The 14,628-nt window shown below is 38.5% G+C and overlaps 1 protein-coding gene across 2 annotated transcripts in view; it reads left to right on the forward strand.

Moving 5' to 3' along the window:
- The first annotated feature begins 1,363 nt into the window (after positions 1-1,363).
- The window catches only part of LOC127952443 (gastrula zinc finger protein XlCGF57.1), a 45,763-nt gene continuing 32,498 nt past the window's right edge, over positions 1,364-14,628 (forward strand). Inside the window, exons 1-2 of one of the 2 annotated variants that reach the window (XM_052550896.1) lie at positions 1,373-1,404; positions 3,032-3,137. In XM_052550896.1, the coding sequence (XP_052406856.1) occupies positions 3,041-3,137 (97 nt within the window). In that variant the 5' untranslated portion in view covers positions 1,373-1,404; positions 3,032-3,040. Of the gene's footprint in view, positions 1,405-3,031; positions 3,138-14,628 lie in introns of both variants that reach the window. The other variant, XM_052550899.1, reaches the window with a different exon arrangement.

Consider the following 14,628-nt stretch of genomic DNA (forward strand, 5'->3'; position numbering starts at 1 on the left):
TCCGATTCCTAATATGTTCGAGTCCGAGTCAATACCGAGTCAAAATGCACACGAGTCCATGACAAGACCGAGACCATTAAAATACGGTCTCGAGACCGAGTCCAAGACCGAGTCCGAGTCTCGAGTACTCAACACTGTTCGTCATAAAGTGGGATGGCAGAAACTGACACACCACAAGCATCATCCGTGCTTTAGTATGTGTGCAATGTTAGTAAACGAAACTGCATTGCGCCATCCACCATTCATTTTTTAATAGCGTAAATAATAAATAGTAAAATAGCGTGAACATCATCAAGAGTGTATGGATTGTATGCACATTTGTGCAAAATTCACTTTTACATGTTGTTTGAACTGAAATGTGTGTTGGCAGTGTGAAAACACAACCACCCTACAATGATAAAAATATACCCTGTGCTTTTTTAGTTATGTATAATGAAAAATACTGGCAGAGGGCACCAGTGGCCTGACGATTGTTGTTACACTTCACACCAAGAGTAAACTATTGTTTATTGAATGCTTAATTGGACTTAATCTGTAAAGTTTGGTCACAATCTTCATGATAGAAATTCTACAGCCAACAGTTGAAAGTTTTATTTTCGAACCTCAAAAATCAGTTTGCAAATTTGAAAAAATATATTGATGCATTATCCTGTGTTGTTGGCATAATTATTGTGGAAAAAAAGTACTGAATAATAGAATAAAATAATACAACGAGCATAAATGTTTTGTTTTTCTTCCAAAAAAACTCAACTCTGTTGAACAGAACAGTACCAGAATGTTGTTGTCCCAAATTTCATGTAAAGACCTTTCAATGTCCCTCAAAAATATGATTTTTGGGAATTCTTAAGATAAACACAATGGTTCATTTCAGAGAAGAAAACTCTTGAAACCATTAACATTTACTGCACAGCTCACATATTTATGTTTTCTTGTGTTATTCCCAATGGTTTTCTTCTTGTTTGCTGAGCATTTAGCTATTTTTAATCATTATTTGAAGACACTGAACTCTGCTTGCCTACTTTTAAGAAAACAGTGAATGGTAATTATAGATATACATTGTTTTATTGTATGATGTGGAAAGTGGTCTTTACTCTCTTAAATTCATCATCATTACTAATTGAATCATTTGAATTTTTGTTGTCAGAATAGTAGCTTCATGAAAAATTTTAAGGATAAAATTTCAGAGTACGTGTTCATATTGTGATCCAGTGTGTAGCACCAGAGCACTCAATACAATACATAAACTATTGGAGTTGTAGGTTCTCTGGGAGCGGGATATATATATATATATCTGTGTGTGTGTGTGTGTGTTTTCTTTTTGCACAAAGTGTATTCTACGGGACTTTTATTGTGGTGTTGCGGGATGACGTCACAAGTCTGCGTCTGTGATTAGGCTGAGGAAAGGTTTGTGATGTTTGTTTCTGAATTGTCAGAATTAATGCAAACTGCTCCATAGTTTTTTGGGTAAAGGTTTTAATGTTGGATTTAATGTTGAAATTTACATTGTAATGCTCTATCTAACATTTATGAAAGTTATTCTGTGTAAGTAAAGTACATAAAATCAACAGAAAAAGTGAAAAGGTGCTTCTCATTCTGCTCCATATAGAGTCTGGGAACATGATGTCAGCAACGCAATGCATTCTGGGACTCTCGGTCACGGACGCTGCTGTATGTATTGTATTGTATTGATAATAGACTGTTTTGTTTGCTCTCTACAGCTAAAAAATAAGTTACAATGGTAAAAGCTTGTTGTGTAATTAACTGCCATACTCGTACTCATGACCAGCATGGAAAAATAATTTGAATGGAGTTCGATTTTTCAGCTTTCCCGCTGGAAAACCGCACCTTGATCTTAGGTCTCCGAGTTAACAAAGCGGCGTCACATAGCTTGGTCAGCAGCAGTAAGAAGGAAAAGAAGGATTGTCCCTTTGGTCTGATATATACACACGTATGTATGTGCATTTATATATATATATATATATATATATATATATATATATATATATATATATATATATATATATATAAAAATATACAGAAATGTACGTTATATAAACAACTTTTCTTTAGATGTGATTAATTGATTTGACAGACTTACATTAAATGTTACCTATGCATGAACCACATCTCCTGTATTATCAGTGTTCTGCATATTGCATACCACCTGTTACAGTAATAAACGGCAAAATTGATCAATTCTGTATCTCTTTATTTGTGCATCATAACACACTGAGGTTAATTTGTACAGTTTACAATAACGCATATTAAAAAGTAAAGGGGCAGTGTAACACATAAAAGGTAATTAGGTAAACAAGTATCAAGACCACAGGTAGGGCAGTGAAAATTTAAAAAACAGGAAGATTATTTATTTTACACGTTCATGGCACTTCAAGTATCCTTTAAGTATAGTACAGTAACCTTCAAGTATCAAGAACATAGATAATGTAATAAGTGAAAAAGGTACATAGAAAGACAATTGTTAAAATTGATTAATTCAAGACCTTTGTGCAGACAACAGTTTTCCGCTCGTTGACGTGGAAAATTTGAAGGTTCTGCACCCATCCATTTGTAAATTGCAGGTGAGACTCGAGAGATTTATCATTTTTAAACTGGTCAGAGGTGTACGCTCTGACACTACAAACAAGGTTAGAAAACACATTGGGGAAAGTTACGAGCGGCAGCTCTTTAAGATCATCCGACCACTCTTTGTGTTCGTGCAGATTGAGTTCGTTGATTGTCTTGATTTTTTTCTAAATACCGCAACTTTGCTTCCTTGTTGAGTTTTTCTTTATATGTAATCTTACACTTGATCTGTATGTCATGTCACTTTCACTTTTACTGATGAGCGTGTCCCCAAAAATGGCCGCGACTACCCAGAATGCAATGCGCAGTGACGTAGTTTCCCAAGCTCTATATCATATATTAATAGTAAAAGTCAGTGTCAAGTAACTGTTAGTTAATGAGAGAAACGGACAGATAGACATATTTAGTTGGCATTTAATTTCTCTTCTTTTAATGATTCTTATTTTAGTAATGACACATGATTGTAAAGATGGCGTTTATTAAAGAGGAGAGTGAAGACGTGAAGATTGAAGAAGCATTCAGAGTCAAACATGAAGAGACTGAGGAACAAACAGGTTTGTTTTCATTTATCTCATTTATCCAAAAGTGTCTGTTTTACTTTTAGTGTGAAACGTAAAGCAGCAGCCGCAGCTCACCTACAAACACTTTCATTAGTTTGAAACTGCAGCTTGTGAGCTTATAATAAACGGAGCATTAACAAAGGCTGGTGTGGACACAAATATAGTAATAGCAATAGTTATAGTTGTCGTTATCACTCTTGGACAAAGCTTAGCCTCCCCTCTCCTCTGAACAGTGGCGGAACTAGAGTTTTATCAGAGACGGTTTATAAGAGACATGCCACTTCCTCAATCCTTAATACAACTATATAAGGAAAACCTGTAACGTCATATGTCCCGCCCCTCCTGCTGGAAAGACAATCATCTGCTTTTAACAGTCGTCTGGTTCCACTGACGTATGCACACAGTTGAGGAACCCTTGCGCATTCGTAGTAATAGTATAACCTGTGGGGAAAAGGCGTTTTAAACCTTATTTTGGGGCAAAGTCATCAAACTTTTCCAGCGATTTTTAGCATATTTCACTGCTGTTTATATACATGCAGTTTTTATCTCCCGGTGACCAGTGAAAGTGCAGTTCTGACTCTCTGCCCATTCATTTAGATAGGAGCTGGTCTTGTTAGTCTGAAATAGCTGCCCGGAGGCATTACCTAGATGGCAGCCGAGTGGCATGACTTGCCTGAAAGGACTTTGGTTTATACACTGCGTGGCCACTGCTACTTTCGGGGGTAAGGGGGCACACACACACACACACACACACAGTGGAAGAAGTATTTTTATATACTTTGTATTATTATTATTTACTTTATATTTTTAAGATTGTGAGTACTTTTTGAATATTACAATAATTTTTACTAATCTTAGATGGGCACAATCCATCATATATGGATTGCTTTTAAAACTATATTAATTTTGTATTTGTATTTTCTATATTTGAAGCTGGTTATGATACTTAATAATTTTGTTAGCAAGTTATGATTTGTAGTTTCATTTTCTTTATTTTTCTGAATAAATTTGCATACTAAAAAATACCACCCATCGTCTGACCTGGATTGAAATTTTTGCATCACAAATTAAATTCCTGAATTGGGTAAGTGATTGACTGCCTGTGTCTGGTAGATGCTCTGACCTGTTGGTAGTCCTGAAGTCTGACCACACTGACTCTGACTAGCCTCAAGTAAGGAGCTGCTCTGGGGTCCAGTTGTTATGCAAGGGCTGGGGTCTGTTTGCACCTGATCTGACTGTATTTGCTTCTTTAAAAAGAACTCTGAAATTTTCTCTCTTTTAATTTTTTAAATTTTTTTTAAATACCCCTGTACAATTGTGACCCTTAAGTCACACAGGTATATTTGTAGCAACAGCCAAAAATTATTAAACTGATTTGGAACTACCTGTCCGTTAAGCGGTATATATAATACATACATAAAAAATTATTGAGGTCATGTACATATATTATGTGATGCAATATATCGCCCGTTATATTCACTTAAAAATGTATGGCACCATGTTTTTTATATTCCACTTGCGCCTGGGTCTTTTGCAGCTTCTCGTACAACGTGGTGTAGTCATGGGGCACTAGTTTAAATTAAAAAACTGCTTCTACAAAAAAAGTTTAATCTGCAGATATGGTTTTGTTTAGGGTTCTGTGCCTATGTGTGTACGGACATCTGACTGCTAAGTAGGGATTGTGTTTTTCAGTAATACCATGCACCCTTAATTTACAGAGAAAAGAAGGTCTGGGAAAAATCTACAGACAGAAAAATCTCCATAGAAGTTCTTTGTTACTTCACACTTTTTGTTAGAAAATTTTTAATTGACTATTAATTAATTATTATAAGCTTTTTTAAGGTATCTAATAGTTTGATAATTTCCATGATCTAAATATTCTTAAAAATGTAAAGTTTGTTGTAATTTGGAAGTGTGTAGTCCTTCTTGCATTATTATGTCATTACTTTATGATTATATATTTAGTGGCATAAAATGGTCTTTAAAAAGTCAGTAATTTCGCTGATCACAATTATTTCTGCAGTAATTTATCGCACAACAAAAAGGGTTTTATTGTGACAGGCCTACTTAAAACGCCAGCTTCCTCACCCAAATAAAAGGTTTTTTTTTAGTTAAAATAAAAGGCTAGTAGCAGTATTGTAAAATGAATAGATGTGATTATGATCATTTGATAAAATGAAGAGAGTGCTCCATAGATATGTTTGGGATCATTTTACTTTGTTTCATATACTGTCATAGAGACTGTTGAATGCGCCTTTTAAATGGTTTCATTGTGCTCCATGTAGTATTTTAAAAAACAATCGCAATGTTTGCAACTAACATTTCTGGTATTTAAAATGAAAAAACGTTCTCATGAAAATGCTTATAAATAGCTTGATTTTCTGTTTCTATTTGGTGTAATATTTTTTTCAGCAGTAATTAATTTTGATGTGCATATGATACACAGTTGTGGCGTATATATAATAAGCACCTACCCCACACCCCTGGTTGTTTGATTTCAGAAATGCCTCCAATTAACCATAATTGGTGACAACACCTCCCCGCTTTATAAATCCACATGAATGTATGTCCTCACCGAAATCATTGCAAAGAAAGCAATACTGAGGCCCCATCCACATGGCGTTTTGCTGTATATGCAATAATTTTGTATCGTTTAGGCATTCGGATTAACAGATCCGGTGTTTTGGGAGAGTGAAACCGATATTTTTTTTAACTTGAAAACGCCGCCCTTGCATTTTTGTTTGGACAGCGAATCCACATATTTTCTGAAACGATGACGTCATCAGCCCAGGTCTCGCCCCTGGTCAAACACTGCTACATCAAGTAACGGCAACAAAAGCATCAACAGACACTGAACGTTTGACTCTTTATTAAATCGAGCGCAGCGTTACTTCAGTCAGGGCACGTAAGCATGGGCTGCGACCAGCTGGTGCGGTCAGCTGTCAAATCGCTCCAATCACTACCATTCTCCAATTAGACATGGGACATATATACGTGGCACTACTGCTCGGTAAGTATGCTCAAATGGCTTGCAAGGCTCAAACTGCTTGCAAGAGCTATTGCTTGCTCAGGAACTAATCAGACGGCAAATCTATCTCCATAGGAAGCATTTAAATCTTTTTGGAAGGATCCCCAGAGAGTATCTCACCAGATTTCAAGGTGTGAACTAAGCAAATTCACCGCGTTAGTTTGTCAAGCGATTGACTGGAAGGGATATGAGGGAGCACTTGATATAGACAATTTGCGCGTGATTCATCGTCAAAGTTGTACTAATATGACTGACCCTGATGCTTTCATTAAACGTATACGAATATTTCCAACACACTGTGTTTAAATCAGTGATATGCTGTTGCTCAAGCTAACTGGTGTATTGATAGAGTGCTTGATACAAAATATGGAGATCATAAATTTTGTTTGTATCAATGCTAAATATTATCTGGACAAGGGCTAATGCTGTTGCCTAAATTTGAGTATTGACCATATGCTGTACTGCTTTAAGTGGGCATTCTGCTCTTTTTAGCTGTTATAAAAGAGCATCCTTCGTTACTTCTGTTCATCTGTAAGTGGATGCTGCCCCACTCTATGCTCTTCAGAATATCTTTGCTTAAAGCTATCATGGTATTGGGACTGCTTGCTTGCTTGAGGCTTATTAGTATCCAGTATCATATCGTGCTTGACCTGCCGTTGCATAAGCAGGATTTATGGTTTCGCCTGGCTCCACTGCGAGCCTCTGATTACTGCGCGTGCACCTGTCCAAACGGGCAAGGCTTTATACTTGTCACATTCGCTGTCGTACAGAATAGTACGGTTGCTTGAAAATGCTTGAAATTGAAAATGCAGTGCATTGGGTCATAATTCGCTTTTTTACTGAATGGTTAATCATTGTTTTTCATAAAAGAAGCAGCTCCGCTCGAGTCTGTGCATGTGGCTGTAGTGTGCTCTTTATAATGCGTATCCTACGATAGAGGAGAGTGAAGAAAGAAAGAAAAAAATAAAAGTCTGCTTGGTTTTGTTTTCCATGAGAGAGCGTGCGCTTAGAGCATAAAGGTAAACAAAATTTTCCCTGCTCAGTTAAACTACATCTTTAGACAGTTGCGATTAAAGAGTAAAGTGAAAATGAAGTAAAGTGTTATTGTGGTGTACATTAAAGATTGGCTCGCAATGCATACAATCTTTATGCAGGGTTCCCCAGCATTAGGGTAGGTATTATTGGCATTATAATTAATCACACATGGCGATGAACACTACAGTTGTGTTCAGATCACGCACTCACTGGACTGGACTCTCTCGAATGTCGTCATCATAAAACAGCGTAAAAGATGTAAACAAGGATTCATTCGGGGTGTAGTCCGCAAGATGCAGTGGAATCATCAGTCATTAATCAGGAATGATTGTTGTTCAGTTCTGTACGTTTAAATCCCGAATGGATTAACCATCTTGTTTCATGCTACAAAAATTACCTATTGAAGGATGTATGAATATGACGTATCATTCCCCCACCAAAAATGTAATCGTCATTGTGACTAAAATCTAAAGACATTCAAATGTAAGGATGTTCATACAAACTGTTGTACTGGTCCAAATGCGCCGCCTACTGGCAATTTGCTGATTTTTGTTTAGAACAATGCGAATAGCTAATGTGCCTTCAAAAATCCAAACGATATTCAAGGTGTGTCTGTTGTATTTGTGTGTGTGCTTTAACTAAGATAAGAGTATGTAAACCGGTAATTTACCACAGTTTTAAAGTGCTGGAAAATTTAACTGTCCTTGGAAGTGCTTGAATTTTAAGTTTTAAGGTGAAAGAACCCTGGTGTACTATTTTCTGAACAACAGGGGGCGACGAGGAGTAATCATCCTCTAAAACCATCAGGATTCACTACTGTGAAGTTACTGGCTGCATCTGATACTTTAGGCAGCTGACTCACTGAGTTTCAGGCATTAGGTGCGTTTGACTTCACACAGCACTGTGCAAACCGATCGCAATCTGACTTGAAGCAGTGCATGCCGGTTAGAAATTTTGTCCGACTTGAGACGCCACATGACTTTCATGTGGGGCATCAGAGTACCACGAGAGTGTTTCGAGAGCAGCCGGCTGACTCAGCCGCAGCAGTTTCTCCAGAGCGGCTGCAGGAGCGTTGATGACGACACAGCTGTTTCACGATTGGCCAGATCCACCACATGAGTATGATCACGTGTGTTTCACGGTTTATTCAACATTTGCAGTTCCAATAATGGCCACAAATCTGTGTTTAAATGGTAAAAGCTTTTTAATGTAGCCGCACTGTTGTATTGAGTCACGTTTATCATACAACACAGATAAAAGTATTAGTATTTACGTTTATCATACAACACAGATAAAAGTATTAGTATTTACGTTTATCATACAACACAGATAAAAGTATTAGTATTTACATTTATCATACAACACAGATAAATGTATTAGTATTTAAATAGTGTACGATTGTTGAACTTAAATTTCTTGAAAATATGGCTGAAATGTCTGTTTTCAAGTGTCTGCTCTCGTTGATTGCTGTCTGTAGCCCTGCTCCCCATGACTTGCAAGCAGCGTTTTTTCACGAAGTCGACTCATGAACCGATTATGGACAGGCTTCTTAGGCATGAATGGTATACATAAATGATACATATATACACATATAATGGTATACAGAATGATCTACAGCTAAATATAGAAAGTTGGTGATGACTAAGTGGATATTTAGTATAGAACGTACATTTACAAAAAAACTAAATGGTCTGCTGTTTTTTCCTGCTGGAGAGAACACCCTTGCTGCTATAACTACATGGGTCTGCTGTTCTGTCCCTCAGCGAGGGATGAACACCTCTCAAAAAGGAAAAAAGGGCCTGCTGTTTTCTTCCTTCTTTTGAGGGGAGAATACCCCTCTGCTAGCTAGTAGGCTGCATTAAAAATATCTCAATAACATTGTCTCTTCTCTTTTGAAGGAATGGAATAAGGTTGGTTTTGGGGGGTTCTTCTTCAAGCAGTAATACCTCTCATTATGTTTGGGGGGTTAATGTTTAAGCTTTTGTATGTTCAGTTAATTTGGGAGCAAGAAACCCCTTAAGGAATAACTTGCCAAAGTGGTCCTGTCTGAAATTGAGCAAAGGATTAGTTCAGTCAGGTCAAGGAGGTATAGGCTGTGAACAGCTGATGCGGTCAACTGTCAAATCGCTCCAATCACTACCACTCTCCAATTAGACACGGCACCTTCTGGTTGTCGTCTCTTTGTTTCAGATCACGAAGGCTTTCCAGTCCCGGTTGACATGGACCTCACTGAGGTCCACTGAGAGACACTCATCCTCATAACCAAACTACAGGATAGACATCCCACTGCCACATCTACACAATAACCGCCGTTTGCTTTTAAAGACATTTATTAAGTGTCTTAATTGTCATGTATTTCCAAGCTGATGGTTCCGGGGGGGTTGATGTTTAAGCTCTTGTATGTTCAATTAATTTGGGAGCAAGAACCCCGAAAGGAACCATACCGCCACAGATAAATTGTGTTCAATAAACTCAAATAACTTGCCAAAATGGTCCTGTCACAGGGTCTGGGTTGTTGTTCCCTGGGGTTCCACTAGATGTCCTCCTTTCTCACGGTGTCTGTCACCAGATCACTTCCTGTTCCCGTATATGGTCACCTTCCTCCTTGTTGTGTAATTGATTGTTCCCCCACCTGTCTCCTGTTTCCCCATTATCCTTCTGTGTATAAATACCCGGTCTGTCTGAGTCTTTGTCATGGAGTCCTTGTTTAATGTTACAGTATTATTCATGTCCGTCAACTCTTGTCTTGCCTTGCTTTGCCTTGCCCTGTGTTCGTGTCCTGTTTATGTCTGTTTTGGATTTATCTGCCAACTGTGTGGAATAAGCTTCATCAAAAAAGGATTCCTTACCAGACACATGAGAATACACACTGGAGGAAAAGCTTATGCATGCCCTCAGTGTGGAGAGAGTTTTGAACAACATGAAAGCCTTAAAGTCCACATGAGAGTTCACACTAGAGAGAGTCCCTTCACCTGCCAACAGTGTGGAAAACGTTTTACTCAAAAAAGAAACCTTAGCAGGCACATGAGAACATTTCACTGCATTTCACTGATCAACACACAAGGATTCATTTGAGAGAACTGTTTTATGTCATCAGTGTGGAATGAGTACAGGAATCATTTAATAACATTAATATGTGTAGAAAGCTCAGATGTGAAAACCAGCAGAGTCTGGTGTATATTTAGCAGTATTCTGTATTGAGAAGGTGCTGTGTGGCACCGTTAGAGTTGTGTACTCAATCTTGGACTTGGAGTCAAGTCTGAGCTTTAGGCCAATTATTAACAATGGATAAGACATGGAAGACCCAGTAATTTTAAAGAGTATGGTCGAGTCCACATCATGTGTAACATTAAAGGGATAGTTAACCCAAAAATTAATTACTCACCTTAATGTCGTTATAAACCCCTAAGACCTTTGTTCATCTTCAGAACACACATTAAGATGTTTTTGATGAAATCCAAGAGCTTTCTGATCCTCCATAGACAGCAAAGCGACTGAAATCTTCCCAGGCCCAGAAACGAAGTAAGGACGTTGGTAAAACGGACAATGTGACAATTTTACAAAGCTATGTAACAAATTAGCTCAAAGTGAGATGTACATAATTAATCATTATAGGTTATTATTTACTACATTCATCTTCAGGAATTACTTGTAGCATTAATATTATAATAAAATTATTTGTTTGTCCGCAGGGTGGATGGTGTTAATCGTTTATTGACTCGAAGTAAAATTATTTCTCTGGCCACGAAAAATTATTTTACTACTAATACATTGCTCCCAGAGCATGTAACAAAACCAGACGTTAAAATGACCTCGTCCTGTGAGCAGCAAAGACAGACAACCAAGTGTGAATAGATATGGATGTTACTTGCATTGGTTCTGTAGTTCCTGAGTAAAGTGTCCCGGTGCATGTGTAATATGTAGATTCCTGTTGAATCCTGTTAGGAGTGACTGCTTCGAAGTGAATCAACAAAATTGCTGAAAACTGCCAGAAGATCGGACTTCCCCAAAAGGGGAGTCAAGAGGTTTCTAAGGTGATGGGTGTCTCCAGGGAATCACAAGTTAAGAGAAGCCCACTTTTTGGGTGTGGGAGAGGTTTTATCTGGTTTCCCTTTTGGTTGAATTGACCAGTAACAAGGCATATAGTTTCAGCTGGAAAGTGTTTCTTTGTCCCAGTGACACCTCATTTGCATGTTTTATGACTGGCGTAATTAACTTGTTTAGTTTTAACCAGACTATGGAATAAAAAGCAGATCATTTTGATACTGAGGACGAAACATGTAGAAGATCTTAAAGCAGAGATACACTCATATACCTGAATAGAAGCATTGAGAGTCTAAATAATACAAATAAAGATTTGTAAGTAGACTCCTACATTAGTGAAACATACAAACAATACATGCACATACCAGATACATTTGTAACTGATTAATTATACTCTAAATGAATAAACGTGTTTTTGTGTATTGTGAGAATGTGAGTTGGCTGGTCAGACGGGCCCTTTTGGTGTCTGGCATTGAGGGCTAATTATCTCAGAAAGCGTTTGGAGTGGGATGGGGATACCCGAGAGTTGCTCTGTATCTTCCAGATAATGGAGGTAAACATTGCCATTAAGCAACCATGGGGCCAGATTCTGAAAATAATATGAAAATGCCAAAAGGCTAAAGGAATGCATACAACATAAAGCCCAAACGATCTTACATGATCCAAAGCAGATGCTACAGCTATGAGATTACTTTTAGTGTTCCAAAAATTATTCAATAATTCAATTTAACAATATAGTGTTCCTGTGGCTCAAGTGGTAGAGCATTGCATTAGCAGCGCAAGGTTGTGGGTTTGATTCCCAGGGAAGAAATGTTAGGTAAAATCTGTTAGCCTGAATGCACTGTAAATTGCTTTGGATAAAAGTGTCTGCTAAACGCATACATTTAATTATTTTTTTTTAATTGAATTCTTCTCAAATTCACATCATCCACCATTCTGCAGAGTACCATGACTTAGTCTGGCATAGCCAGACCTTCATGTCAAACAGACTGCTCATCACAGTTGTAAACAAGGTGGCTTTCTTCTTTCTTGAGGGAGTTTGGCACCACAGTATCTTTGTTTACAGGCAGAACATTAAAGAAAGTGACACATGTCTCCTAGAAATCCTGTAACAATATCGGGCCGAAGAGCTGTGTGCACCACATCCAGGAACTGCAGCTTCCTTCCAGCTCTTGGCCTGCAGCAAATTTGATTTTGGAAATGCCCTAGTTGTGAAGGGCCTGGCTCCCTCCTCTATGAATGTGATGGTTTCCTTGCCTGTGCCGCCTGGCCTCTTTTTGCACCTGTCTCGCTCCATTGTATCGGCAAGAGATAAAAGCACATTGGCAATGGCGCCACCTCTGTTGACCTTGGGTTAAAGATTTTTAAACCCTGATAATATGTGTGCCATTGTTCCCTTTTGACCACAGAGCTTACAATATGGGTCGTCCCTCAACCCCCAAGTGTGCAGATGAGAGTGTGAAGCAAGAGTGTCATACACAGAGAGCATAAGTAAGGAAATGCGGTAGGGATCCAGTCTCCATAACTCTGCCCATATGATCTTGCACTTGGGCAAATCCCATTTTGTCCATGTTCCCAGGGATGTGTGTTCCACTGCTCTGGACATACGCCTCTGCTCCTCTTGTAGCTACCATATGGTGGCCATTAACAGGCATTGATTTTGTACTTTTTTTTTTTTTTTTTACGAGGCTTAGTGTAATTCTATTTAAACCTTTGCAGTGAAAGCATCAGTCCTATGCATGTGATGGTTTCAGATTTCCGTGCTGCAATTAATTGATTAAGGTTTTGTCACACTATTATCAGGGTATTCAATCATATGAGAAATAAAGGCCCTTAATAAATGATTATTGACCAGTGGCACTCGCATCACTAAATATAAAGGTTTTTGAGAGGCTTATCAAGAACACCATCTGCGCCTGTATCTCTAACAACATTGACCCACTCCAGTTTGCATTTCGCCCTAATAAGTGTACTGAGGATGCTGTCTCCCATCTCCTGCACACCAATCTCACCCACACCGACAACAATAAAGGGAACTATGTGAGGCTGCTGTTTATAGATTACAGTTCAGCCTTCAACACAATAGTCCCCTACAATCTGGTCTCCAAGCTCAGAAACCTTGGACTGAATGCCCAACTCTGTGACTGGGTTTTTCATTTCCTATCATGCAGACCTCAGGTAGTGAGGGGGGGTCAGACCACCTCCAACATCATCACCCTGAGCACAGGAGGCCCACAAGAATGTGTTCTGAGCCCGCTGCTCTACACATGTGACTGTGTGTCCCCTACACCTCCACTTCTGTCATCAAGTTTATGACTTTTAATGATACAATGGTGATGGGCCTCGTCTCCAACAACAATGAGGTTGTCTACCTTGATGAGGTAGAAATGTCAGCAAAACCAAGTGGCAGTGGATCTACACCCCACTCATCATTAACGAGACCCCAGTGGAGAGAGTGAGCAGCTTCAGATACCTTGGTGTACACATCTACAGAACATTTCTCCCCTCTCTGCAAGACCACACCAGGAGATGTAAATCCAGGGCTGTTAAGGTCTTCAAAGACTCCACCCACCCTGGAAACTCACTGTTTAATCTGCTACAATCAGGCAGACGCTTCAGTCTGATGGCAAAAACAGAGAGGCTCAGGAGGAGTTTCTTCCCTCACGCTATCAGACTACTAGACATGGATATTACCTTCGCCTTGCTTATAGCCTTTTTTAGTTCACTCACTGAAAAACTTGCGTTCAAGCTATCATGTTGATCCTCTACATTTTCTAAAAGATACTGATACTCTTTTTGTTTCTTCTCTTTTATGTCTTTCATCATCAGTTAAATTAAGCCTACTATGAACATTAGCTATAGCTTTGACCATTAATGCTGCTTTATCTTCATCCTTCACTGCCACAGTGTCACCATTCTTAAGGACTTGATAGCTCCAAGATTGCCACACCCCACTCATTTTTTTTAACAACTCTCCATACCTCATTTACAGAGGTTTGCCACATGTGTATTTTGACTGTCCAGGTCATACCTTCATACCTTTCATCTAAACCTAGTCAAATAGAAGCCTAAATGTCAGAAAAATGCATCAGCCTAAATGCATTTTCATCATTTTACATAGAATTTCTTTCAACACACTACACATTCTATGAACGAGCTTGACAAGTAAATGGCATTTTTAGGGGGTAAAGTAATGTTAGGTTAGGCTATTTCTAGCCAAGTGCCTTGGTGTTAGTGAGCTTTGCTAACGGTCGCTCTGCAGTTTCCTAGCTTAACCTTGCACGGTGCAACTGATGTCCACGACCACGTTTATTATTATCACAATGTATGAGCGTATTATATCCAGTTTGGGTAAAACGACAGGTATATTACCTTTAA

Source organism: Carassius gibelio, chromosome B3 (assembly GCF_023724105.1).
Source record: "Carassius gibelio isolate Cgi1373 ecotype wild population from Czech Republic chromosome B3, carGib1.2-hapl.c, whole genome shotgun sequence".
Classification (NCBI taxonomy): Eukaryota; Metazoa; Chordata; class Actinopteri; order Cypriniformes; family Cyprinidae; genus Carassius; species Carassius gibelio.